Source organism: Dipodomys ordii, unplaced genomic scaffold (genome assembly GCF_000151885.1).
Source record: "Dipodomys ordii isolate 6190 unplaced genomic scaffold, Dord_2.0 Scaffold19, whole genome shotgun sequence".
NCBI classification, from domain to species: domain Eukaryota; kingdom Metazoa; phylum Chordata; class Mammalia; order Rodentia; family Heteromyidae; genus Dipodomys; species Dipodomys ordii.
Window position 1 is genome coordinate 1455848 of NW_012267235.1, and position 27256 is coordinate 1483103.

The following is a 27256-nucleotide window of genomic DNA, read 5'->3' on the forward strand; positions in this document are numbered from 1 at the left end:
GAGGGAGAGGGAGAGGGAGAGGGAGAGGGAGAGGGAGAGGGAGAGAGAGAGAGAGAGAGAGAGTCTGTGTGTATGTTTTCTGGGGCTTGAATTCAGAGCCTACACACTGTCCCTGAGCTTTTTTGCTGAAAGCTAGCACTCTTCCATTTGAGCTACAGCTCAACTTCTAGCTTTTTGGTGATTAACTGGAGGTAAATCTCAGCCTTTCCTGCCCAGGCTGGTTTTGAACTGTAATCCTCAGATCTTAGCCTCCTGAGTAACTAGGACTACAGACATGAGCCACCAGTGCCCAGCTAATATTTTAAACACAAAACAGAAAAAAAAAGTCCAATGAAGAACTAGAAAATAAATTCTTTAAAATCTCTAATATAAAACAAAAAGGCCAAACAGCAATTCCCCTTTGCTTATTTGTTGAAGAAGGAAATAAAAATTAAGAGGACACTCTAGAAAGTTAACTATATAATGAACAAAGACTAGGAGAAAAAATTTAAAGAAATCATAATGGAAATTTCCCAGAATTAAAGAACAGACCAGCTTACAAAGACCAAGTACAATAAATGAAAAAGAGGGTTTGCTAAGACACATCAGCAGTATGCAATGCAGAATACCAGAAAAAATCTTCAACAGAGAAAAAAAAAAGAGGCCATGCAGAAAGGAGGTAACCACATATCCCGGCTTAGGAATGGAGGTGTTGCTTAAGTGGTATAGCCCTTGTATAGCAAACATGAAAGCTCTATGTCAAAACCCCAGTACCAGGGGAAAAAAACATGTACCAGTTTATCCAAGAAAGTTCTGGTTTGTGCCTAGTGCCTTAAAGTGCCTAGTCCTGACAATAAATTACATTGTTACACTTCTACTATTAAGGAATGGAAATCATGATGGGATTAGATATCTCAATCAACAGCAATTACAGGTAGCAGGCGGTAGCAAAGGAATGTCTTCAAAAATCCGAGGAAAACTATTTCCAACCTCACATTCCATATAGAGCCAAATCACTAACCAGGTATAATAAGAATTACATAAACATAGCATCACACATGCAAAGAAGGACTCAATCGATTTATCTTTTACACACCCTTTCACTGCAAGATATGCTTCAGTAACTGAAAGCACATGGCAAGCAAGGAAAAGACATGGATGTTAGAAAATACCCCTTACTCTAGAAAGAAGCCAAGGCAAGTACAGGCCAAGAGCAGACCATCCCAGAGAGGATGAGCCCAGGAGAAAAAATAGCAGCAGATACTTAGAAAACTAAGCAAATCTTTTTAAAAGGTTCAGGTAAAAATATGTAAAATATCATCCCAGTACATTACTTGTGAGCATCTGTTAATATTCAACACTGATTTACAGCCATCCTGGTGGACATGAGGCAGAATCTCACGGAAGTTTTCACTGATGTCTAATTACATGCAGCATCTTTCTGAGATTACTGCATATCTGTATTTTTTTTAGAGAAATACCTATTAGATTATTCACCCACTTTTAAGTGGGTTCTTTTGGTTAACTTGTACGAGTTCTTTACATGTTCTAAGTTATTGTCCCTTAACAGTCTCAGTTCTATGGTGTTTTCTATTTTTGTGAGGACAGTGCTGGAACTTGAACTCAGGACCTTGTTTGTTAAATACTCTACCATTTCTATGAACAGCCTATGGCTCTTTCTTGGTTTAGTTTATTTTTCAGGTAGGATCTCCTGCATTGGTCTAGGACCAGGCTCAGGGAGTGACCCTTCTACTTAATTCCTCATAGTTTGGATTAGAGGTACAAGCTACCAAGCCCAGACTGCTTTTTGAGATGTTATCTCAATGACTTTTTACCGGGGTTGATCACAAAAGTCGATCCTCCCATTTTCTACCTCACATAAAGCTGGGATTACTGGTGTGTGCCACCACTTTTTGTCTTTTTTCACTTTCTTAATGGCATCATTTGCAGCAAAATCTTTTTTTTTTTTTTGGTTGTTGTGGGGTTTGAACTCCTCCAGAGCCTGGGCACTGTCCCTAAGCTTTTTTTGCTCAAGGCTGGCACTCTACCACTTTGAGCCACAACAATACCACTTCCGGTTTTCTGAGTAGCTAGGATTGGCCATTTAAAAGTGGGCAAAGAATCTTTAAAAGTTGGAAGCAGATGTGTGACTCAAGGTAGAGCACCAGCCTTGAGCAAAAAAATTAAGGGACAACTGCCAGACCCAAGTTCAAGCCCAAGTACTGGCATGCACACGCACACACACACACACACACGCGCGCGCACGCGCGCGCACACACACACACACACACACACCATTACAGTGCAATCATCAGTGCCAAAGGAATTCCATTAACTCATTAGTTGTCACTCTCCATCTAAGAACAACCCATTTCCTGACCAAACGTCATTGAGATTTATTCCTATTTTCTGTTTTCTTCAAGGGGCTTATGGTTTTAGCTTTTTGTTGTTTTTTATTGAATCTTGCTATTTTTATAGCTCAGGCTGTTCTGGAATTCATGATCCTCCTGCCTCTGCCTCCTGAATACCAAGACTGTAGGTATATACCACTTCAGACAGTTTTAATTCCTTTATTTTAGTTTATGATCCATTAGGCTAAGTTTCATGTGGGCTTGAGACAATGTTCTATCTTCATTCTTTGCCATGTGACTACCTAGTTGTCCTAAAACATTTGTTGAAAAGCCTGTTCTTTCCTCCACTAAATTGATTTGTTATTTTTATTTTTTTAAAAAATCAACTAGCCAGGCTGAGAATGTAGTTCAATGAGAATGAACATGCCTAGCCTGTGCACAGCTTTGGGTTCAATCTCCAGCAAATTCTTCCCTCCAAAAAAGGAAGAAGTATAGAATTCCTTCCCTCAGATGACCATAAATGTAAACATTCCCTATAGATTCTCAGTTGTATTCCATTGGCTTATTTGCTTCCTGTAAAATGTCTTGATTTTTGTACCACGGCAGTAAGTTTTGAAACGAAAAAGGGTAGACCCTCCAATTCTGTTGTTTATTCAAGATGGTTTTCACTTTTCTGGATCCTTATATTTCTATATGAATTTTAGAGTCAGCTTACCAATATTGCAAAAGAAAAAGTCAATGGGATGTTGATATGGATTTAAAGAATATTCTCATCTTAACAATATTGTCTCCTAAACTGTGAACACAGAATAACTTTCCAGTTACTTAGGTTTCTAATCTCTTGGCAACATTTATAGGGTATGTGTGTGTGTGCATACGCCCATGCATGCTGTTACTCAGGGCTTCATGCTCAGCTCAGTTTTTTTTGCTCACTATTGTGCTCTACCACTTGAACCACACCTCCAGTCTGGCATTTTGCTTGTTAATTGGAGATGGAGTCTTGCAGACTTTTCTGCTTGAATTGAACCACAGTCTTCCAGCTCTTGGCCTTCTGAGTAGCTAGGATTACAAGTGTAAGACACCAATACCCAGTACACTTATAATTGTTGATGTACAAGTCTTCTATTTCCTTGATGAAATGTATTCCTTGGTATTTTTACTCTTTTGGATATTATAAATAAAATTCTTTTCTTAATTCTCTTTATATATTGCTCATTGTTGGTGAATGGAAATACAACTAATGGGAGTGTGTACGCTTTGGTTACTGGAGCTTAGATTCAGGACCTAGGTGTTGTCCCTTAGCATTTTTGCTCAAGGATGGCACTCTACTACTTTTTTGGGGGGGTGGGGGAGGGGGGGAGAGAGGAATTAGAGATAACAGTTTCATAGACTTTTTTTGCCTGAGCTAATTCTGAACTTCAGTCCTCAGATCTCAGCCTCCTGAGTAGTTATGATTGCAGGCATGAGCCCCTGGTGCCCAGGAATGATTAGAACCCTGTAACAGTGTTAATTACGTTCATTAGCTTTAGAAGTCCTCCTGCAAGTAACAGTTTAATCTCACCTTTCTTTCCAAATTGGATGTATTTTGTTTCTCTTGCCCCAATTGCCCTGCCTACAAGTCCAACACAATACTATAGTAGGGTATGAAGTAGCAAAAATAGACATCTCTCTGTCTTATTCCTAATCTTAGGAGAACACTGGATCTTTTGTGGTTTTTCACGCATGTTCCTTTATAATTTTTGGCAACAAGGTCTCAAGCTAATTTCAAACTGTGATCATTCTATCTTAAGTCTCCCAACTGCTGGGATTATAGACTTGTACTGTGACATCAGGCTTCACAGATGTTCATTATCAAATATGGAAATGCCCTCTATCTTTAGTCTATTGAATGTTTATTTTTATCATAAAAGAATGTTAGAGACTATTTTTGTACCTACTAAGATAATTTATATCTTTATTCTATTGACAAATTGTATTATTTGATTTTTGATGTTAAATAGCCTTGTATTCTTGGGCTAAATTCCATTTGGTTGTAAGGTGTAATTATTTTTTATGTTCTAAGGTACCTAATTTTCTGACTTTTGTTTATGTGGTGTTACGGATCAAACCCAGGGCCTTGCACATATAAAACAAGCAGCCTATATGAGTTTGCTTGTTTTTGTATCAATACTCATATTAAACAAGCAGCCTATATGAGTTTGCTTTTTTTGTATCAATACTCATAAGAAATGTCTGTACTTTTCTTTATAATGTTTTTGTCTGTCTTTAGTGAAAAGACAGTTTAGATTTGAACATCTCCAAAGACACTATACAAATTTAAAACAATTATTTTCTATTCTAAATCTACAATATACACATACTTTTAGGAGGCACTGAACCTTCTCTTGTTACACCATTTTTCTTTTTTTCTACACCAGTCTTAGAGCTTGAACTCAGGGCCTGGGCACTGTCCCTGAGGTTTTTTGCTCAAGGCTACCACTCTACTACTTTGAGCCAAAGTGCCACTTCCGACTTTTTCTGTTTATGTGGTACTGAGGAATCAAACCCAGGGCTTCATGCATAGTAGGCAAGCACTCTACTACTAAGCCACATTCCCAGCCACTATACCGTTTTCCTTATGAGTCACTTGGAAGGAACTGTTTATTAAGTCCAACATATCATCAACCTATTTGAACAAGGACGTATTATTTCCCATTTTTGAGAAGTGTGAAATTCTTCACTTGGGGCTATAAAAGTATTACTGGAATCTTGTATTTTATTTACATCCAAGCAGGAGAACTGTGCTTATTAGCACACAAAATAAGCAACCTTGAGAACATATTTGCCAAGTCACAGTAACATTTCAAAGTAAAATTAAAAACAAAAGATTTCTCTGAACAAAAGGCATCTATTTGCCAGTAACTCATTAGCAGAAACAAATTCCTATCCAAACTTAAAACATATTATTAACTATCAACTGAACCACTAGAAAGATACATGCCACAGTAAAAAATACTATGTTGTCATTTGCTCCAGGGATGGCTTGAAACATTGCTCTTTCATACAAAGTTGTAAATGTAAACAGTTAAAACCAACACATCAACTGTCCATATTAATCACTCACCAATTTACTTAAAGAAAACCATAGTGTCAGACAGCCTGGCTCTTCTCTTTCTCAACATTACTGACTTTTTATAGTAGTTATTTGCTTATAGTATTATCAAATGTCTTAGATACAGAAGTCCAACATGTAGGCCAAGTCAGTTATAGACATGTCCTAATTTCAAAATGAAAGAAGAAATTTAACCTATCAGTGTGGTCATCAAAAGTGCAAAACCCCTTATGCCTTTCTCTAGACATTCCTGGCTAGATTTAAAGTGACAGGATCAAAACTAAACAGAACCAGAAGTAACATACAAAATCTTAATGAACCCATAGAAATCCAGGCATCAATCTGTCGACGGCTAAGCTCAATTAGCCATTTCAGAACAAAATACCTTGTGAAGTGACAAGAAACTAGTTTGAGATTTGGAATATAAAAAGAATAAAATCAGTCACCTTACATACCTTATTGTTAGGAGTAGTCACATTCCAATACGGGGATCTTATAAGGATTAAATAAAGATGCTTGTCAACCACCTTCCTACATAGTCCAGGAGCTGGTCCCTAACTATTCAGCAAATTTTGGTGCTTCCCTAAGTTTTTAAGAACTTAGGCAAAGAATATCTGTTGGTTTAAGAAACCTACACAAAAGAAATACTTAAATGGTAACACAGACAACACATTTTTAAAGAATTGAATGTTATATAAAATACCAGGTAGGATCATGAAAATGAAAAATACTGAAAACATTTCTGAAGGGGCTCATCTTTCGTACTTATTTATAACCTTGATGTTTTGTGAAACTGTCTTTAGGAATGGGCCTTAAAAACAAAGGAATCAAATGCGAACTAATTCCATTTGAAAGTAAAACCCCTGCAATGATTCCCCGCAGCAGGTAAACAGTTCCTCTCATAAAATCTTCACCAGTGGCTATACTTCAAGCTTTGAGAAATTCTAGTTTCAAAAAAAAAAAAAAATCAGTAACAAAACTATAGAGCTAATTTTTTTCATAAGAATTGTTAAGTAACAGGAATTCAATAAATCATTTGCCTTCTAAGAAAAAATATTACTTTCCAACAGCATATTTCTCCTAGTTCTAAGAAAATGAAACTTATTTATTTACAAACTAAAAACTGTAATATTACAGCCAAATCTTTTTATGACTCAAGAGTAAGACATTTAAGAAGTAAGGTTTGGAGTAAGATTTGGCCTAAGCAATCTTCAGATAAGTACTAGTATTGTCATTTGCTATATGACTATTAGGAAGTTGCTTCAGTTCTCAAGGACTCTGTTTCTTTTCAGTTCTAAAAATGATAAGATTAATCTGCGCATGGTAGAACAGGCCTGTAATCAGTACTCAGTAGACAGATGCAGCAGGATTACAAGTTCAAGGCCAGCCAGGCATACACAGCCAAGACTCTCAAAAGAGCAAAATAAAAAAATAAAAATCAATTTATGATATTTGATAGTCTTTAGTACCTCACTTCATCCACATATATGTATATACACAAGCATATCATACATGCATATATACAGCATGTGCCATTATTAAATAATACAGACATATTTTATAAGTTTAAGGCCCATTTAAGAAACAAAGAGAATGAGAGTGAGCGTATGTGCAATTGCAAGTGTTGGGGGTTGTCTGACCCCACCATTATTCTCAGTAGTTAGAGCATTTACAGAGCCACATGACACCTGAATTAACCAAGTAAGCCTTTAAACCCATACAATGAAACATTAAAATTCAATGTGGCTATAATCTCTTCCTTACAAAACATGGACCTAAAGAGTCTGGCTTCAAGTATGGTTTAAAAAAAAAAAAAGGATGAAATGCATTACACCCATCCAGCTCTTCCATATGACCACATTAAAAAAAAAAAAAAAGAAAGAAAGAAATGAAAACTCACAAGCCCATTGTAATACATTGTACCACTTCTGAATGCAACACTTAGCTCAAGCTTACTACACTGACAAATAAAGGAAAGCACTTTATGAAGCCAATTTAATTGGGAGGTGACAGAAAACATACAGCCATTTTCTTTAGCCTTATCATTGAATTGGCTTCAGCTCCAATCTCTGGCAAATCCCACTCAACAGAAGAAATTAACCAGGTCAGCAGAACAGGTGCTACGTTGTGTCTGTCAAGGGCCTGGCATCACCACAATTACTCGTACACAATGAAGCAGTAATCTTTACAGATCATCTCTCCCAAGAAGCATATTGGGGAGGGGGAGAAAGTGTAAAGGGAGGAGGGGATGGGCAAGTGAGAGGGCAGTGGAAAGAAGGGGAATAGAAAGCAAAGAGAAAAGGCAAGAAAAGAAAATGAATGTGCAGCTGCCTTGCAGCTCAGCAGATGTCGTGATGTGATATACGAGGCTAGGATAAGCTGTCATAGCCTGCTGCCAAAGAGTGGTAAGTGATTAAAGCCTGCACAGTTCTAAGCACCATATTTAGAATCTGTGGGGTTTCAAGACTTGCACCCATTCCTTGCTGTGCTGCCAGATGTTGGCAACTGGTCCAGTTCCTACTGACTGTTCATGGATGGCAGCAGTTGGTACAGCAGCAAAGCAATCTGGAACGCTTCCGGAGATGCTGTACATTAACAAGTGTCACCCATCATTCACCTTTACAGAAGGCTGAAACAACTCCAATTTGCTGCCACTTCCCTCTTGGGAAACAGCCAAGATAAAGTTGCACCTGGCAGTCCCATTTGTTTCACTCAGGTGTTTCAGCTGCCTTGCTGACCTCTATTAGTTTAAGTTTTAATTTAGATTAACCCCAGCACCCCAATTAACCAGGAAGGGGAAAAGCTAAGATGTGACTAGTCATAACTCTGAGATCAGAATTTATCGAAGTTAAAATTATTAATTGTGATAAAGGGCCAATCAAATAATGCTATTTCTTTAACAGACCTCTAGGCCAGAGAGAGAGAAAGAGAAAGAGAAAGAGAGAGAGAGAGAGAGAGAAGAGGGGGAGGGAGGGAGGGAAAGAAGGAGGGAGGGAGGAAGGGAGAGGGAGGGGGGAAGAGGAAGAGAAGAAGAGAGGAGAGAGAGAGAAACAAGAGAAAAAGGAAAAAAATTCTTTCAGAATAAGGATTACCAGTAGAAGCAACTTCTCCCCAGTAATTTTAGTTTACTTTATTAAGCCTATTTAATTTATGATGCTCTTTCCATCGCATACTTCAATTAATGAGGACTGGAACATTTTTGATCATCTCCTGTGATCTCACACAATTATACAGCATTAATATCCCATATCAGGCACTTCTTCAGACACTCCAGAACAAAATAGAGTTCCCTACTCTTGTGACAAATGGATATAAGGGAGAAGGAAAAAAGAATCAGGAATTGGGTACAGCTGAGGCCATACCAACTCTCTACCTACCAATCATTATTTTTCAGACTGACATGACAATATTTAACATTTTATCAAATATTAAACAATGTATAAAAAGATTAATACAATATTCTTTAGGGGCAAATCTGACATATTCTTTTTTTTTTTTTTTGTGGTCATGGGGCCCGAACTCTGTGCCTGGGTGCTGTCCCTCAGGCTCTTCAGCTCAAGGCTAGCACTCTACCACTTGAGCCACACTGCCATTTCCACCAGCTTATGTGGTGCTGCAGAATCAAACCCATGGCCTCATGCATGCAAGGCAAGCACTCTACCACTGAGCCACCTTCCCAGCCCAGAGGTATTCTCAATACTTGTTCTGGTTTTACATATAACTTTCCTAAGAAATGTTTTCCTAAGCATACATATGAAGTACAGCTACCATGACTAAATACACAAAAAAAGCACTGATACACGACTATAGAGAGGAGGAGGCTAGAGGGAGGGGGAGGGTGGGGGGGGGGGTGTGTGTGGGTGCGTACACACGTGCGCGTGCCAGTCCTGAGGCCTGAACTTGGGTCTGGATGTTATCCCTTAGTGCTCAACCACTTGAGCCACAGCACTAATTCTGGCTTTTTGGTGGTTAATTGGAGATAAGTCTTATGGACCTTGCTGCCCAGACTAGCTTTGAATTCCAATCCTCAGATCTCAGCTGAACATCTATGATTACAGGTGTGAGCCATGAGAAACCAGCTATTATTGTGGTCCTTTAGAATAGCCCAAATGTTCAGTCATGAAAATTATTTAAAAGAGTAGTATGAACTAGATGCTGGTGGCTCACACCTATAATCCTAGCTTTTCAGAAGGCTAAGATCTAAGGATCATGGTTTAAAGCCAGCCTGGGCAGGAAAGTCTGTGAGATCTTATCTCAAATCAACCACCAAAAAGCCAGCCTTGAACAAAAAGCTAAAAGGACAGAGCCCTAGCCCTGAGTTCAAGCCTCAAGACTGGCAAAACAAAACAAACCAGCATGCCAGCAGACAATGACTGGGAATGGGAGAGAAATAGGGGTAGTTGCGAAGAAACATTGAGAACTGTGCCATATTTCAACTTCTATCAATTCTTTTTTAAAACTTTACACTATCATTTATAATCAACTATAGCAGACATTCACAATATATTCTTAACTGATTTGAGCAGGTACAAAAGTAACTTAAAACAAGAGAGATAGTAGGTTGCAGAACCAGAAGCGCAATTCTAGAACTCTGGGATTCCAAGCCTTTAGTACTATTTTCCATTCTAATAGTAAAGAGACAAGAAATCTCTAAACAGCTAGGCACTAGTGGCTCACACTTATTATCCTAGCAACTCTGGAGGCTGAGATCTGAAGGTACTTTTTTTTTTGGTCGGTCATGGGGCTTTAACTCGGCATGGGCACTGTCCCTGCACTCTTCAGCTCAAGGCAAGTGCTCTACCGCTTGAGCCACAACGCCACGTCCGGTTTTCTAGTGGTTTATTGGAGATAAGAGTCTCATGGACTTTCCTGCCTGGGCTGACTTTGAACCGGGATCTTCAGAGCTCAGCCTCCTGAGTAGCGAGGATTATAGGCGAGCAGTGGCGCTGGGCAATAGAGACTCTCATCTCACAACAGAGTACTAGACTTGAAAAAAAGAGTTCAAAAGAGCTTAGGGAGTGGCACCCAGGCCCTGCATTCCAAGCCCCAGTAATGGCACAAAAAAAAAGAAGAAAAAAAGGGAAAGAGGAAGGGAGAGAGAGAGGGAGGGAGGGAGGGAAGGTGGGAAGGAAGAAAGGAAGGAAGAAAGGAAGGAAGAAAGGAAGGAAGGAAGGAAGAAAGGAAGGAAGGAAGGAAGGAAGGAAGGAAGGAAGGAAGGAAAGAAGGAAGCAATTATTAAATAAATTTCCTCTATTATTATTATTATAGGCTGGAGATGCAGTAGAGTACTTGCGGAATATATGCAAGGCCCTGGGACTGATTCCTAGTACCAGGAGGAAAAAAAATATAAATAAACAAATAAATAAATGGTGGAAAAAGGATAAATCACCTGACTCAAAGAAGCTGAAACTGTTTTATATTTATACTCCAGAAACAACTAAAAAAACAACTGTAGCTGTTTTCATTTCAAAAGGAAAACATAAAACAAAAGAAAAGCAACAATCCAGAATGACATAATAAGTCAATTCTGGATGCAATAGTTCAATTACTTGTCTGACTTCCAAAATAAGTTACCTTTTAATTCACAGAATTCTATTGACTGTCTTAAAATTCTAGAACCTGACATCTTGTAATAAAAGACTATGTAAAAACTCATACCTGGTGGTAAAAATCATCATCATCAAATATTTCTTCATCCAAGTCCTTCAAGTGAGCATTGGCAGGGATTTGAGGAAGAATCTCCTAGGCCAAAAAAAGTAAAAAAGAGTGAATCCAGTAAACAATGTAGCTACTATCAGTAGTACCTCGAACAGTGAAAATACTGTTTGCTTTAAGATATAAAGGGCCCTTTAAATTTAAAACAAAACAGTCTAATTGATAAATAAGCTAGATACTATGAGGGCTTGGAGGCTGAGGCAAGAGGATATGGACTTTGAGGTCAGCTTGGACTACATAGCCAAGACCTGTCTGGGAGGGAAAGAAGGGAAAAGGAGAAAAGGGAAGAAGGAAAAGAAAAGAAACAGACAAAAACATTAAAAGACAGTTGACAGAAAAAGAATGCAAATAATTATAGAATAATGTTTAACTCCACTCTATTGTACAAAAGTTTGAAATGATAAAATACAATTTTTCAATCTGTAAGACTGGCAATACTTAGGACTTCTGGAGACACAGCTGGAGGGACTAGAAATTAGTGCCAGCTTTTGAGAGATAATTTGGAAATATCTACCAGGATTTAGTGTATTTCCTTTAATATTTTTACTTTAAGCTATCTAGTCCTATGCTCACACAAATACACAAATGTCGGAATTATCTCCTATAGTGTTCTTTTGAAGACTGAAGACAATAGAAATATATATTATTTGACTAAACTTTAGCATATATTTATACAATGAAATACTCTGACACCATTAGGAAAAAAAAGAGATCTCTGTAATGATATTAAAAAGTATCTGCCGGGCACCGGTGGCTCATGCCTGTAATCCTAGTTAAGCAGGAGGCTGAGATCTGAGGATCATGGTTCAAAGCCAGCCTGGGCAGGAAAGTCCATGAAACTCTTATCTCCAATAAACCACCAGAAAACCGGAAGTGGTGTTGTAGCTCAAGTGGTAGAGTGCTCGCCTTGAGCTGAAGAGCACAGGGACAGCGCTCAAGCCCAGAGTTCAAGCCCCACGACCAACAAAAAAAAAGTATCTAAGATATGCCAAATTTAAAAAGTTTTAAGATTTTGAACATAATTGTGACTTTTAAAATGTTGTTTATTTTTTGTTTATGTGGTAACAATGATCGAATCCATGGTATCACGCATGCTAGGCAAGCACTGTACCACTAAGCAACATTCTTAGCTCAATTGTGATATTTTATAGATTCATGTAGCTACACATCTTATTATTTTTTTTTTTAATTTTTTTGTCGGTTGTGGGGCTTGAACTTTGAGCCTGGGCGCTATCCATGAGCTCTTCAACTCAAGGCTAGTGCTCTATCACTTGAGCCACAGAGCCACTTCCTACACATCTTATTTAGTAAAATAAAAAAAATATATATATATATATTATATGCACAAAACATCACAACTGTTAATATATTAAAAATAAAATTTATAAAATTTAGGAGTATGAAAATTTTTACCTTTCTTTTGAAATTATGAACTTAGGGACTGGAATGTAGCTTAGTGGTAGGGTGCTTACTTTGTATGCATGAAGCCCCAAGTTTGATTCCTCAGTAGCACCTAACAGAAAAAGCTGCAAGTGGTGCTGTGGCCTTGAGCAAAAGAAGAAGCTCAGGGACAATGCCTGGGCCCAAAGTTCAGCCCCAGGACTGGCAAAAATAAGTAAATAATTATTATGAACTTAAAAAATATTATTCATTTATTTCTTCTACATTAAAAAGTTAAAAAATATTTAAAGGAAATTTAAGAATTTGCTCCATTTCTGGCTTCTTTCCTACAATATCCATGTGACAATCACAAAGGTAAAGCCACATGTGCTTCACTATCAACATTTCTAGAGTACCTTTAAAACTAAATTCTAAGGACTAAGGTTGTAGCTCAGTGGTAGACAGTTTACATAACACACATGAGGTCTTGGGTTTGGTTCCCAGCACCACAAACACAACAAATAAGCAAGCAAACAAACAAAAAAGAACCCTAAATCATTAAGAATACATCTACCACCAGACTCATTTATCAAACTCAAAATTAGAATGAAATACAAGTTAATAGAAGTCCCACTTTTTTTTTAAAGCTTTCCCCAACCACACAGTTTTTCAACAACACAGTAAAGTAGTGCTATTTTCCTTCCTTTCACTAACGTCTCATACTTGGAGATAATACCTACAAAGTTTTCATTTAATTATATTCCTAGAAACTCCGGGATAATCAAACTGTATCAGAGTTCTTACTGGTTCTCCTGGCAAAGTCTCTGGGGCAGGTTGAGCAGCTGGTTCAGGTTTGCCAAGAACTCGGTAGCTGGAGCGCTTGGTCTGTGTTCTCCGAAGTAATCTTTCTTTGTCCATCAAAATATGATCAATCTGAGTCAAGATTGAGCGTTCAAAGGCACCAAAACCCTGCAAGAACATTACCCGGTATCAGATAATACAGAAAGTCAGTGCTGAAGACAGCTTGTCTATCTTTCTATGTCAGCGGAGAAATACAACAATCATCTTCAGGAAGGCCTTTTTGAGTTTGTGAATGGCTATAAGTGTTCTCTGAAAGTAAATTTTTTTCAGTACTAAGCAGGTCACCTCAGTTTCCTATCCCTTTAATGACTGTTTTAAAATGTTTCTTTAAATTATCTCATACTTTTAGCACTGAATAAAGCTTCAATAATAAAACATTCTCTCTAATAAAGTTAAAATCTCAAATCTGAATGTTATAAACTCCAGGAATAGTTCAGTAAATTTTACAACAGACGTGATTGATTACTATTACATCATAACAGCATCCATATAAACAAGCTATAGTTCTAATTTCTTACAACTGCTTCCATTTACCACCACCAGCTATCTTACACAGACACACACATGCCTTTCCAAGTTTTCCAGAAGCCAGCTTGGTTTTATCATGCCATTTCTGCAGGGTGCGGTTCCTGAAGACTGTAAAATCAGCAAAGCGCTTTTCCATGAAACCAGGATAATCATTCATCTCCAGCTTCCGCTTTGGCGGGGCCCTTCTCTGCTTCTTCTCTTCTGGCTCATCATCCTCACTAGAAATCTCCTCACTAGAAAACCCAGGAGAAGTCTAATGTAAATAAACATTACTTAAAAACTAAGTTCACATGAAGTAAGAGTAATTCAGGTCTTACCTATTCTTATCTACAATTTAAATAACACCAGAAACATCCCCATTAGGTCAATCAAAAACTCAGGTAACTTTTCAAATAATTATAAAGCACAGAGGTTTCAAAATAGTTTTTAAAAGATAAGCAAACTGTAAAAATAAATGAGGTTGTAAAATATTATTAGAAATGTGTATGAACCAGGCCTATTCTGAAGGGTCTTTAAAAATTAAACACATAATCATATTTCTATGACCTTAATCCCCAAATCAATAAGAGAAACATTTCTCTGTAACTAACTGTTAAGGAGAGGTGAACATATTAGTTTAACCAAACAAAGAGAAGCTGAATATGAAGAAAACTCAAATGGGCAAGTACCCAAATCAGCACTAAACTGCAAAGCAATCAGCCCTCTCAATCCGCAAGCTCCGAATCTGAGAAACTAGTCTAGTACAAATAAAAAAATGTATCAAGGAAAAAAGGAAGGCATTATCTGGAGGAAGGATACTATCAAAATAGACTATTTCCAACTATGAAAACACAAGAAAACCTGTTGCGGTTTCTTAGAGAAAAGGGTACAGGGAGTATGGTACAGGGGATTAAATAGATTGGAATACAGTGTAAACATATAGAGATTAACAATGAAACACACACACACATACACACATAACTGATACAAGCCCATTTAAAATTTTTCAGAAAAAAACCCTGCATCTTAACCGAACATGTACAAACCATTTTTTCTTGTTATAATTCACAAAAAATACAGTATAACAATTCTTTAGATTTCATTTGTGTTGTCCTAGGGAGTAGAAATAATCTCAGATAATTTAAAGTACAAGAAAAGATGTGTGCAGGTTATATGCAAATTGTGTCATTTGAAGGTCTTGAGAGGATCTGCTGTCTGTGCAGGGTCCTGGAACCATTCTCCTGTAAGTGTACAGAGGGACAACTGTATATGCAATGAAAAGGCCAAGAAAATGTAACACAACCTCCAATTACATAACCAAGTGCACTCATTGGATTACTAACTCCAACATAGTTGGTATTCAGTAAGTATGAGTTTCCTTTCTTGTGTCTCCAATTAGTTCAATAGGAAAACACTTTAAGTATACTTAAAGAACAGGCCCAAGGGAAAAAAGCAAGCATGTACTATATCAAGCCTACAGCAAGTTCAAACAAAGTGGAGAAACCCTTCATCAAACGTGATAAATCCAGAAAAGAAAATGGATTATTTTGCTGCTGTTTTCTGAAATCTTTCCACCCTTCAAAATAACTCCAAAATCTTTTCACCCTTCAAACAGCTATTCTTATTAAAGGAGATGATTGTGACCAGTTGATTCCATAATATGAGACAAAAAATCTTTATTAACAGTAATTATTAATAATCAAAATGTGTTTTTTTAACTTACCAACTTTAATAGAGCTAAACAGAAGGCATGAATGTTGCCTAAACCCATAAAGAGAATACAACTAAAAATCTTAAAAAGCAGTATCTATTTTTTAGTTGGTCATGGGTACTGTCCTGAGCTTTTTGCTCAAGGCTAGTACTCTTTAACTTTGAGCCACAGCTTCCAATTTTTCTGGCAGTTAATTGGAGATAAGTCTCATGGACTTTTTTGCTCAGACTGTCTTTAGAACCACAATCCTCAGATCATAGCCTCCTGAGTAGCTAGGATTACAAGCATGAGCCACCAGCACCCAGCTCAGATTTTTTTTTTTAAGCTATTCCATAGTTCCATTTCCTTCTTACCTTTCTGCTTTAGACTTCATCCCATCTACTAGATATCTAGTATCTGGGTACTGGAAAAGCAATTCTTCCTGAAGATCTACCAATGACCTCAACAATGCTTTCAGTGCCTTGTGACCTGGAAAGGAAATAAAGCATAGAGAATAGATGATGGATCATCTACCATTCTCCAAGGTGGAAGATGTCTGTACCCAATGTCTCCCATGAAATTCTACCTAGGGGGAGTATAGGTGGAAATGTAGGGTACAATTGGAGATCTCTGAAACTTTAAAAAAAAAAAACAAAAAAAAAAAAACCTCCCAGTTTTTTATAACAGGGTCTATCTCATTGGGCTGTATGAGAACAGGCAAGACAGCATGTATAAAGTGCTTAGAAAGGTATCTATAAATATTAAGACTTAAATTGTCAGTGCTTAAATTTATTAAGTTTGACAAACTCTTTCCTAGCCTGTCATCATCACCAATAAACTGTCCCTTTGCGCTAGGCATCAGTGCTCACACCTGTTATAATCTTAGCTATTCAGAAGGCTTAGATCTGAGGACCACAGTTTGAAGCCAACACAAGCAGAAAAAAGTCCACACAACTCAATCCCCAACTAACCAGCAAAAATGCTATACTGGAGGTGTGGCCAATGTGGCAGCTGTGAGCAAGCTATCCAAGAAAGAGCACAGCCCTGAGTTCAAGTACTGGAACTAGGAAAAAAAGAAGAGAAAAGAAAAGAAAAAGGGTTTTAATTTAAAAATAAAATCAACTGTCCCTTTGGTATTCAGTTTCTTAGGCATATTCATTCCTCCAATTTTATCCACTGATCTCTTAGATTGTGTCCCTCTAGCAACCAATTCCTTAGGTAATTTCTCTTCCTCCAAAAGAACAGAACTCAATTCTGAGCTATCACCAACATTCCTCTCACCCATATCTCATTGCCTCTGGTTTGAGCTGTATTTCCCCCTCAACCTCTAACACATATCCTTATGGAAAGTTCTTCACACAGGAGAGCCCAAGTTAATGATATTCTATTTTGCAGAACTGAATATTTAAAAAAAAAAAGGTACATGGACAGCACTCAGGAGCCTGACGCAGGCAGAGGTTCCAAAATTTGAGGTTAGCTTGAGCTACAACAATAGCATGATCCTGCACAAAAACAAAAAAAAATTGTACACTTAGACTATGTTTTCACCAGATTCTTATAGCCAATAGTATAGATACATTTGTGATACAGCTGATTAGGATTAGGCAGACAGTCTATGGCTAAGAACTTTTAGAATAAAAGCTGGTCCCCTAGCCCGGCGCTGGTGGCTCACGCCTGTAATCCTAGCTACTCAGGAGGCTGAGATCTGAGGATCGCGGTTCAAAGCCAGCCTGGGCAGGAGAGACTGTGAGACTCCTATCTCCAACAAACCACCAGAAAACCGGAAGTGGCACTGTAGCTCAAGTGGTAGAGTGCTCGCCTTGAGCTGAAGAGCTGAGGGACAGCGCCCACGCCCAGAGTTCAAGCCCCACGACCGACAAAAAAAAAAAAATCTGGTCCCCTGAGAACTCTTACCCTATCAGAATGATCCTACTAAAGAATAATAGACAGCAATCACCATTTATGTGTTGAAACACTGACATTCCTCTTCTACAATCAAACTTCCACATTTCCAGCAACTGTGATGAATCTCTTCTCATGGATATTCTATTATATCTACCATGTCTCCTGGGCACTGGTGGTTCACACCTGTAATACTAGCTACTCAGCAGACATAAGTGTGAAGCCAACCACAAGAGAAAAGTTCAGGAGGCTCCAACTCCAATTTATCAGCAAAATTACCAGGCTATAGGTGTTGCTCAAGTGGTAGAACAGCTTTGAGAAAGTCACACGAGAGCTACATTGTAAGACCCAGTACTGGCAAAAAAAAAAGAAAAAAAATTTTTTACCATTCAGAAACAATTTTCTTCCTGCCTAATATTTCTCCCTTAGCTGAATTTCTCTACTTCTCTCTTATCAGAATTTCTCTTCTTCCTTTCATGTGTTTTCATACATCACTGGTATTTGGGTACTTTTATCCAACTGGTTATTGATCCATTCATATCATTGCTAATATCTGGCCATAATTCAATCATTTCCTTTCATTTTTTAACATTTGTCTTGCTATGCAGAACCCAGGCTTGCTATAAACTCTAGATCCTCCTGCCTTAGGCTCTCCAGTGCTGGGATTAAAGGCATGTACCACCACATATACTTCACTATATTATTCTTTTGTTTTGTTTTGTTTTTTGTCGGTCAGGATTTTGAACTCTGGGCCTGGGCACTGTCCCTTAGCTCTTCAGCTCAAGACTAGCACTCTACCACTTGAGCCACAACTCCACTTCTGTTTTTCTGAGTGGCTTATTGGAGAGAAGAGTCTCACCGACTTTTTCTGCCTGGGCTGGCCTCAGATATCAGCCTCCTGAGCAGCTAGGATTACAGACATGAGCCGCTAGCACCCGGCTTCACCATATTATTCTTATCACTACAAAACTGTACACTTAAAATGGTAAAAACAGTAAATTCTCTGTTATATGTTCTTCCTCTCCTGGCCCCCTCCTCCCTGGTTGTAGAGCTTGAACTCAGTGCCTGGGTACTGTCCCTGAGCCTCTTTGTGCTTAAGACTAGAGCTCTACCATTTGGGCCACAGCAGCACTTCCAGTTTTTGAGTGGTTAATTGGAGATAATCTCTCTAAAGGGACTTTTCTTCTGGGGCTGGCTTCAAACAGTGATCCTCAGATCTCAGCATCCTGAATAGCTAGGATTACAGGCATGAGCCACAGGTACACGGCTATTATATGTTTTTTACCATAGTAAAAAAACTTCCAACGAAAGAGCAAAGGGCCCATCTCTTATTTCTTCTAGATAACATGTGTTTATAATCAACATAAAATCAAGAACTACACAACACAGGAAAGAAGCTGGAAAGCAGCCTATAATATTTATAGCTGTAAGCCATAATTGAACTCTTAATATATAACATAATAAATAAATGAAAAGATCCAAAAAAATCACAACTTTAAGACCACTTTCAAATACCTACGAAAGTCTTTTTTATTTTATTCAAGTTGGTTTTTAAAAAATCCATTGCACATATTAGATAGCATATCAATCCAACAAGAAAGCAGAGAGCCAATAGCAGTAAATCAAAGTGTGCCTTTCTGTGAATACTCTCACATGCTCTTGTTTTATATATCCCTTTACCCACTCAAAACATAGTCCTGAAGTATTAAAGTTCTATTCAGGAATAGTACCACCATGCATCAAAGTGACAAGAGATCTACCAAAGATAAAATCTGCAATTCTGTGCTTCTAAACACCACCACCAAAAAAAAAAAAAAAATTAAATTAAAAAAATTAAAGAAGTCACCAGTGGCCCAACACATGAACAACTTCCTGTCAAGAAATTTGTGTTCAAGCCCCACAAGGACAAAAAGAAAGAAAGAAAGAAAGAAAGAAATTTACAAGACAACTCAAATCTCATTTCTTTGTAACAAAGAGCCACATATATGCTTAGATGGTGTGCAAAACCTAGAAACAATGGAATACTCCTTATTGAGGTAGGTGGCCTTCTCAAAGACACCTCTCACTAAAGTAAGAAAAGACCTCAGAAGGTTCAAATTCAACAGTGATTTCATCCTGGCCAGAACAAAGTCTTCTTTATTATTGATATACTATTATTTATATCGGACTAACTTCTGTTTGTTGAACCCTATGGATAATAAAAAGATTTTGAAATCAACAGTTTTTACCTCTAATTTTTCTCCCAATTATTACAAGAGAGATAAGTTAATAATATGCTTTCTTCACCCTTCCTGTTGGCACATGGCCAACAACTGGAGACTCAAAAATATCTATGTTTGTTTTGCCCTACATGGTCCGTTTGGAAAGGCCTTTCCTTTAAAAGGAGATTATGAAGAACATATGCCTCATCACTTTACCAAGATGTAACATAAGCATGTGATCACCAGCTTTAGTAGTAATTCTGAGCAAAGAATAAAGGGAAAGAGTATTTACTAAGGGTCAGAAGCCCTAAGTACTATCACTACTAACTAGCTGAGTCATATATGTGAACCAAATTAAACTCTGAGTCTCAATTATCTATAAAATGTATACAATCGTTTGCCCATTGATCTCACAAAAAATGTAAAAAATTATATTATTAAGACATTTTGTAAATTTCTTAAGCAGGAAGCATATTATATTCTATCAAAAAGTCACCACTTCGTACATGCTGAAAATGCTCTAAGCTTTGCTAATACTGATCTATCATTGTAATCATTTTCATAATAGAATCTTATTCATTTACATGCTACCCATATACAAGCATTCTATATGTAAAATGTCACCAATCTAAAAACCATTTTCACCTAACAGCTCTATTTTTCCCCTGATTTATCCAGGCTATCCAACACAAACAAATTATAGGTTAAGAATCTGTTTGGACATGGCATACAGTTTATTAATTAGATTATAAACCAATGAGTACATTTCAAGCAATGAGATGGAGAAGAAATTAGAAGAGTGAATGTGTAAGGTAAAATAAAGTTTACCTTATCTGTTGTTAAATGTCTACATAGTTATATTTAAATGAATATGCAAACATACAATTATTTATGTGCACGTACACATCAACTCCCATATTCCTATTACCTCAGATAAATACATTGAGCTGGAATTTACAGATTACAAGAGAGCATTTTTTTCTCCTTCAAAAGTAACTCCAGAACTAGAGCTAAACTATAGGTCAAAATGACACACAATATATTGGCCTGAGAACAATACTTTTCATTCAAATCCACACAAGCCTGCCACTTGCACTAGTCATCCCCAGCAATTAATCCCCCAAGAAAGACGTTTGATTAAATCTTTTCAAGCAAATCCTTTGCTTTGCTTTTGTTAGTTCACTTCTTGTCAACATCTATTAAAATATGCCTTTAATTCTCCCACAATCTTAAAAAACACCGATTCCACTGTCTTCAACTTTAATCAACTGTATGGCCGGCATTTTTCATTTCATAATAATGTGCTGCTTGGAATTCAAGAGGCAGGCTCAGCATCAATCATCTGGTAAGAATTTTTCCACTGCAATAAATATGCAAATGAGGAGAGCCAGTCAGTCGTATTTCAGGCCCGACTTGCTAGTGTTTTAAAAAAGACACAAATTTATTAATTGCCGGTGGCCAGAGGAATCCTATTACTTTGGGCATTGATTACAAAGCTGTGTGAGTGATTATTGTGCAACTCTCGGGCTACCCAGGCATGAGGAAAAATTATTAAAGCAAGGCAGAGATTATCAACTCAGAATAACAATAAGCCTTAACATTTAGGCCCTAACTTCTTCAACAAAGAATTACGTGAAAGCTCCACTGTATCATAATTCCGAATTCTGTCAGTATTACTGTTTGGGCTTGTTCTGTATTCCCCAACCAGAATGGTGTGTTCAGTAAGAAAAAGGATGGCAGGTTACAAATCCCTCAATAACCACACCATTTCCAATATAGGCCCAACTAGAATTGCTATCTATTAATATAAATATGTGCATATATAGATTGTACACATACACATATATAGATTTAGATAACTGGGTATGGTATCGTGAAGCTTGTGCTTTTAAGAATAGTGTAAGGAGTTCTGACCCAAAGCGTCCACTAACTCTGTGAACCAAAAGTAGCATTTCCTAGTGGTACAAAAATAACCACAAGGTAACTTTTCAAGCCAGAGTATGGGGACTTACAGTCTAAAATCATGAAGGTTAAGCCACAATCAAACTTGTGTTTTCATACCTTAGAGAGCACCACAGTAGAAGATGTGAATCTGAGGGGTCTATTGAGAAAAAGTCTTAATAAGCTAATTCTGAATGCAAAGTGTTTTGTAAGAACTATTCAACCCAAGAAACATTAAATAAAATAAGAAAAAGGACTCGGTGGACAAAACTTTTTCTTTTAAGAAAATGGTGTAGGGAATTGAGGGAATAAGTGAAAGTTAAAACAAGGGAGAATTGAAAAGACATATGATAAAATATATGTTGGGAGAGTCCCTCACAGAAAAAAACAAGCAAAAAAAAATCCTAATATTTTTACATTACTGCCACACTAAGTAACATGATAAATACTGGGCATTTGAGTTCTGTGGAGGGACATCCCACTCATGCTGTAATTTCTGACCAGGCATGAATTTATAAGGTAGAGAAAGAACTGCAGAATTTCTTCGGTTTCCCTGAATACTCTCTCAAATACCTTGATGAAGTGTGTCAATAAATCCTTAAAAAGCCCTATAGGACACAGCAATCCAGCTGATCAATGTACATTCAGAAATCCACTATAGTTAGCGTCTACTTCACAGATGCTAGACAACCTCTACTGCTCCTGAGTACTTTTCCTAAAAGGAGAAATTTATTTTCTCCCTTTAAATAGGAAGAGCTCAGAATGCAAGGTACTTAAAATCCAAGTTTATTTACAAGTAATGATTTAAACTGTCCACCAGCAGTTATCCAGAGAGTAGGGACACTTTCATTTGTATTTGATATACTTTTAACCGTCTGAATATTTTATAAGCATGTATTACTTTCATAATTTAAATTTTTATTAAAATTTAAAGTAAGCTGCAAAGTAAGGAAATTTATTAAAAATAAAATTAGAACCAAAATCCAAATAACCCTCTCATGTTTCATTTAAAATACTGTGATTCTTTCATATTATAAAACTCCCAAGGTAAACCTGACCCTAACCAAATGCCCAAATTCTCTAAATAATATGGGTTGAGAAATAAGTTTGGTGAAAATGGGGATTCAGAAAATTCTTGGCTGAAAAATCAGAATTTCATGTGGAATAAACCACTCTTCTTTTGGGATCATAGTACATTGTACTCTGCATTTGATCTCACTAGGTTTAAGCTGCTTCAGGGCAGAGACTCACCTCATGCTGGCACTCCAACATCTAATATATCACATTGGCCAAAACAGGTATGCTAGAAATGTTTTCCTAACAGAATTGATGTTGAAGTCATATGACAGAATGTCTGATCACCTTATCATTTCCAAATCTAAATGGTGACACAGCCCAACCTACTTATATTCTAACTTTAAATCAACTATGTATTCTCAACCTTTTGTTAATAGATACAGAGTTGCCAAAGTTGACATTTTTTATTATAACAGACTTATACACTTCCTTGTGAGCAATGACAGTAAACTATTCACCATGGTACCTTGATGCTAGTAAGTAATTCTGTATTTTACACACACACACACACACACACATTTATATTTAAGAGTAACATCCTGATATCTTTCTTGGCATAGTCTTTTTTGTGTGTCTTGGTACCAGGGTTGAACTCAAGTCTTTGTGCTATTGCTTGGCATTTTTGCTGGAACTCTACCCCTTAGACCATGCCTCTAGTCTGACATTTTGCTGGTTAATTAGAAGTAAGAGTCACTGGGACTTTTCTGCTGAACTGACTTCACCCCGTAATCCTCAAATTTTAGCCTCACGAGTAGCTTGGATTACAAGTATGGTATATAATTTTTTTTTGCGGGGGGGGGGGGGCTGGATCCAAACTCTGAGCCTGGGCACTGTCCCTCAGCAATTCAGCTCAAGGCTAGCACTCTACCAGTTGAGCCTCAGTGCCACTTCCGGCTTTTTCTGCTTATGTGGTGCTGAGGAATCAAACCCAGGGCCTCATGCATGCAAGGCAAGCATTCTACCACTGAGCCACCTTCCCAGCCCTGGTATATATTTATTTGTCTGGTGTGTGTGTGGCAGGGGCGGGGGGGGGAGGGGAGGAGTGGTGGTGGTGATAAGTTGTTTTGGTTCCTGGGCTTGAATTCAGGGCCTGGGCGCTGTCCCTGAGCTTCTTTTGCTCAAGGCTAGCATTCTACCACTTGGGCCACAGCTTCAATTCCAATTTTTTGAGGGTAGTTTGTCAGAGACAAAAAGTCTCATAGGATTTCCTGCCCAGCTGGCTTTGAACCATGATCCTCAAATCTTAGCCTCCTGAGTGGCTAGAATTACAAGCAGGAGCCACTAGTGCCCAGCATTATATATTTTTTATATGTGCATTTCAAGTCTTATATAATCTTTCAAGAAAATGGAAACAATTATTGTGGTCAAAGACCTTCACAAAATTTTTTATAAAATTCTGTGCTATAAGGAGCGAAGGTATGGATCAGCCAATGAACAAAAGCATCAGGTACTGAGTTCAAGTCCTGATTTCAAACAAAAAAATAGTTCTGTACTATATCTTTTTTTTTTGTTGTTGGTTATGGGGGCTGAATTCTGGGCCTGGACACTGTCCCTCAGCTCTTCAGCTCAAAGCTACCACCCTACCACTTGAGCCACAGGGCCACTTCCAGTTCTTTCTGCTTATTTGGTGCTAAGGAAATCAAACCTAGGGCCTCATGCATGCAAGGCAAGCACTCTACCACTGAGCCAACAATATCCCAGCCCCTGTACTATACCTTTAAGATTAACAGTTAACACTCAGTAAGGACCTACTAAGTGCCAGATTAAGCACTTTATAACTCATTTAAATCCTCACAGCAATTCTCTGAAGGATGTTCTATTATATGACCATTTTAGAGATGAAGAAAATGAAGCATTACTTACAAGCTTTAAAAAAAATTAGTTTTCATTTTCTACATCAATTTATCTTTCTGAGTTATATATCAAAGCTACCTGGGGAACAAAGTGTAATAAAACTTTCAATTGCTAAAAATGACCAAAGTTCTACCATATGAAAAAAAAAAACACTAGTGGAACTCTGTTAAAATGGTATAGCCAAATCTGATTCCCACAGTTGAAAAATAAGTACAAAAACTAAAGGACGCACCAATTATGTGATAGGCAAGCAAGTCCTGTAGGACAAGATAATGTTAAAGGCCAGGTGCCAATGGCTCATGCCTGGAATCCTAGCTGTTCAGGTGGCTGAGAATGATGGGTCAAAGCCAGCTGAGCAGGAAATTTCATGAGACTATTTATCTTAACAAACTACCCCCAGAAAACTGGAATTGAAGCTGTGGCCCAAGTTGCAGAGTGCTAGCCTTGAGCACAAAGCAGCTCAGGGACTGTGCTCAGGCCCTAAGCTCAAGCCCCGTAAGGGACAAAAAAGAAGTCAGAAGCAGAAGTGGAGCTCAAGTGGTACAGCATCTAGCCTTGAGCTAAAAAGCTCAGGGACTGCCCAGGCCTTGAGTTTGAAACCCAAATTCAGCAAAAATAAAATAAAATAATGTTAAGCAATGGGTTCAAGTCTCCAAAATTAAATAGCAAAACACGTAAGATGACATGCTTCAACTCACTATTAAAAAAAAAAACTTAAAACTACATTAAAAGCTAAAACATTGTAAGATAAATGACATTTCATGTCAAGTTTTCTATAACCGATTTCCTTACCCTGGGATGCAGCCCAGTGGCAAAGTACTTGCTGAGAATGTGCTGGCCTTGGATTCCATCTCCAGCACAGCAAAAACATATATTTATATAACATAATGCAATATTTTTATGGAAATATTTGATTCTGGCAAGATTGTGAGGAAAGGAGAATTCTCCATTCACAACTGATAAAGAGTTTAATTAGCGCAACATTATCTAGGAAGCTGTCAGGCAAAACATCAAAGTTGTACATATGCACGTCTCCTCCTACTTCTGGAAATTAATCATAAGGAAACAGATTCAAAGCAAAGAGATGAGTACAAAATAGTATTTTTAGCATTACTTATAATGGCAAAAACTGTAAACATTTTAGGTGACAATTTACAGAAGACTGCTTAAATTAATTTTAGTCAGAAAACTTTGTGTGCAGCTACTGAAAAGGTAAGTTCAAATGGAATTTGGTTTGAATAAATCAAGCCATAAAAAATGTTTTGGGGATGAATAAGTAATCTGAATATAGAATGAATGCATTAGAAAGAAACTGGAATATTAATTGGGTTAAGTGAGATGATACTATAAAAAATGATTTAAAAAAAAACATATATTGGGGCTGGGAAGGTGGCTCAGTGGTAGAGTGCCTGCCTTGCATTCATGAAGCCCTGGGTTCGATTCCTTAGCACAACATTAGCAGAAAAAGCCAGAAGTGGCACTGTGGCTCAAGTGGTAGAAAGCTAGCCTTGAGCTGAAGAGTTGAGAGACAGCACCTAGGCCCAGAGTTCAAGCCCCACGACCAAAAAAAAACCCATATACTGAAATACAGGGTAAATTATACCTTGATTGTTATTTGGAATATTTTTTAAAATAAAAAGATAAAAACTAGAGCTGGGAGCATGGCTCAACTGGTATAGTGCCTGCCTACCAAGCTTAACTTCAAGTCTTAACTTCAAACCTCAGAACCAAAAAAAAAAAAAAAAGCCAGATTTATATGTAATGAAATGTGAAGGTAAAAACATGATCATTTACAATTTTAATAAAGTTCACATTGACACAAAATGTATGGAAGGACATACAAGAACAAGCTTATTAAAATAATGTCTGGAGAACAATATTAACAACAATGTAATCCACATTACATATTCCAGTATTGTTTGGGGTAGAGAGAGTACTCAATTCTGTTTGAACAAAAATAATATTTTTATAACAAACAAGTTTTACCATGATTTTTTTTTTTTTTTGGTCGGCCGTGGGGCTTGAACTCTGGGCCTGGGAGCTGTCCCTCCGAGCACTCTACCACTTGAGCTACAGTGCCACTTCCGGTTTTCTGGTGATTTATTGAAGATCGGAGTCTCACGGTCTCTCCTACCCGGGCTGGCTTTGAACAGCGATCCTCAGATCTCAGCCTCCTGAGTAGCTAGGATTACAGGCGTGAGCCACCAGCGCCAGGCTTACCATGAATTTTTTTAAAGCTATTAAGACTAACAATTACCAGCCAGGTGCCAGTGGCTCATGCCTGTAATCCTAGCTACTAAGGAGGCAGAGATCTGAGGACTGTGGTTCAAAGCCAGCTCGGGCTGGCAGGAAAGTCTGTGTGACTCTTATCTTCAATAAACCACTCAGAAAACCAGAAGTGGCGCAGTAGCTCAAGTGGTAGAGCACTGAAGAGCTGAGGAACAGTGCCCAGGCCCAGAGTTGAGGCCAACAAAAAAAAAAAAAAAAACCACACACACACACAAAAAAAACACAATTAGGAACCAGGCATAGTGCTGCCCATGAGTATATGAACATTATGAGGATTATTGGCTACATAAGTGAGTTGAAAGACAGCCTGGATATAAAGTGAGACCCAGATCTCTAACAACTAAAACAAAAAGAAACAAAAAAAAAACCATGAGACTCATTAGATAATAAAAGACCATTTCCCTAGAGCTAGCTTAAA

The 27256-nt window shown here is 37.7% G+C and overlaps 1 protein-coding gene across 3 annotated transcripts in view; it reads right to left on the reverse strand.

The window, feature by feature from the left end:
• Aatf (apoptosis antagonizing transcription factor) overlaps window positions 1–27256 on the reverse strand; it is a 101726-nt gene that overhangs the window by 43550 nt on the left and 30920 nt on the right. For all 3 annotated transcript variants that reach the window (XM_013013454.1, XM_013013453.1, XM_013013455.1), the window contains exons 5-8: window positions 15949–16063; window positions 13946–14138; window positions 13321–13485; window positions 11080–11163 (exon numbers count right to left, since the gene is read on the reverse strand). In XM_013013454.1, coding sequence (XP_012868908.1) covers window positions 11080–11163; window positions 13321–13485; window positions 13946–14138; window positions 15949–16063 — 557 coding nt within the window. The remainder of the gene's footprint in view (window positions 1–11079; window positions 11164–13320; window positions 13486–13945; window positions 14139–15948; window positions 16064–27256) is intronic.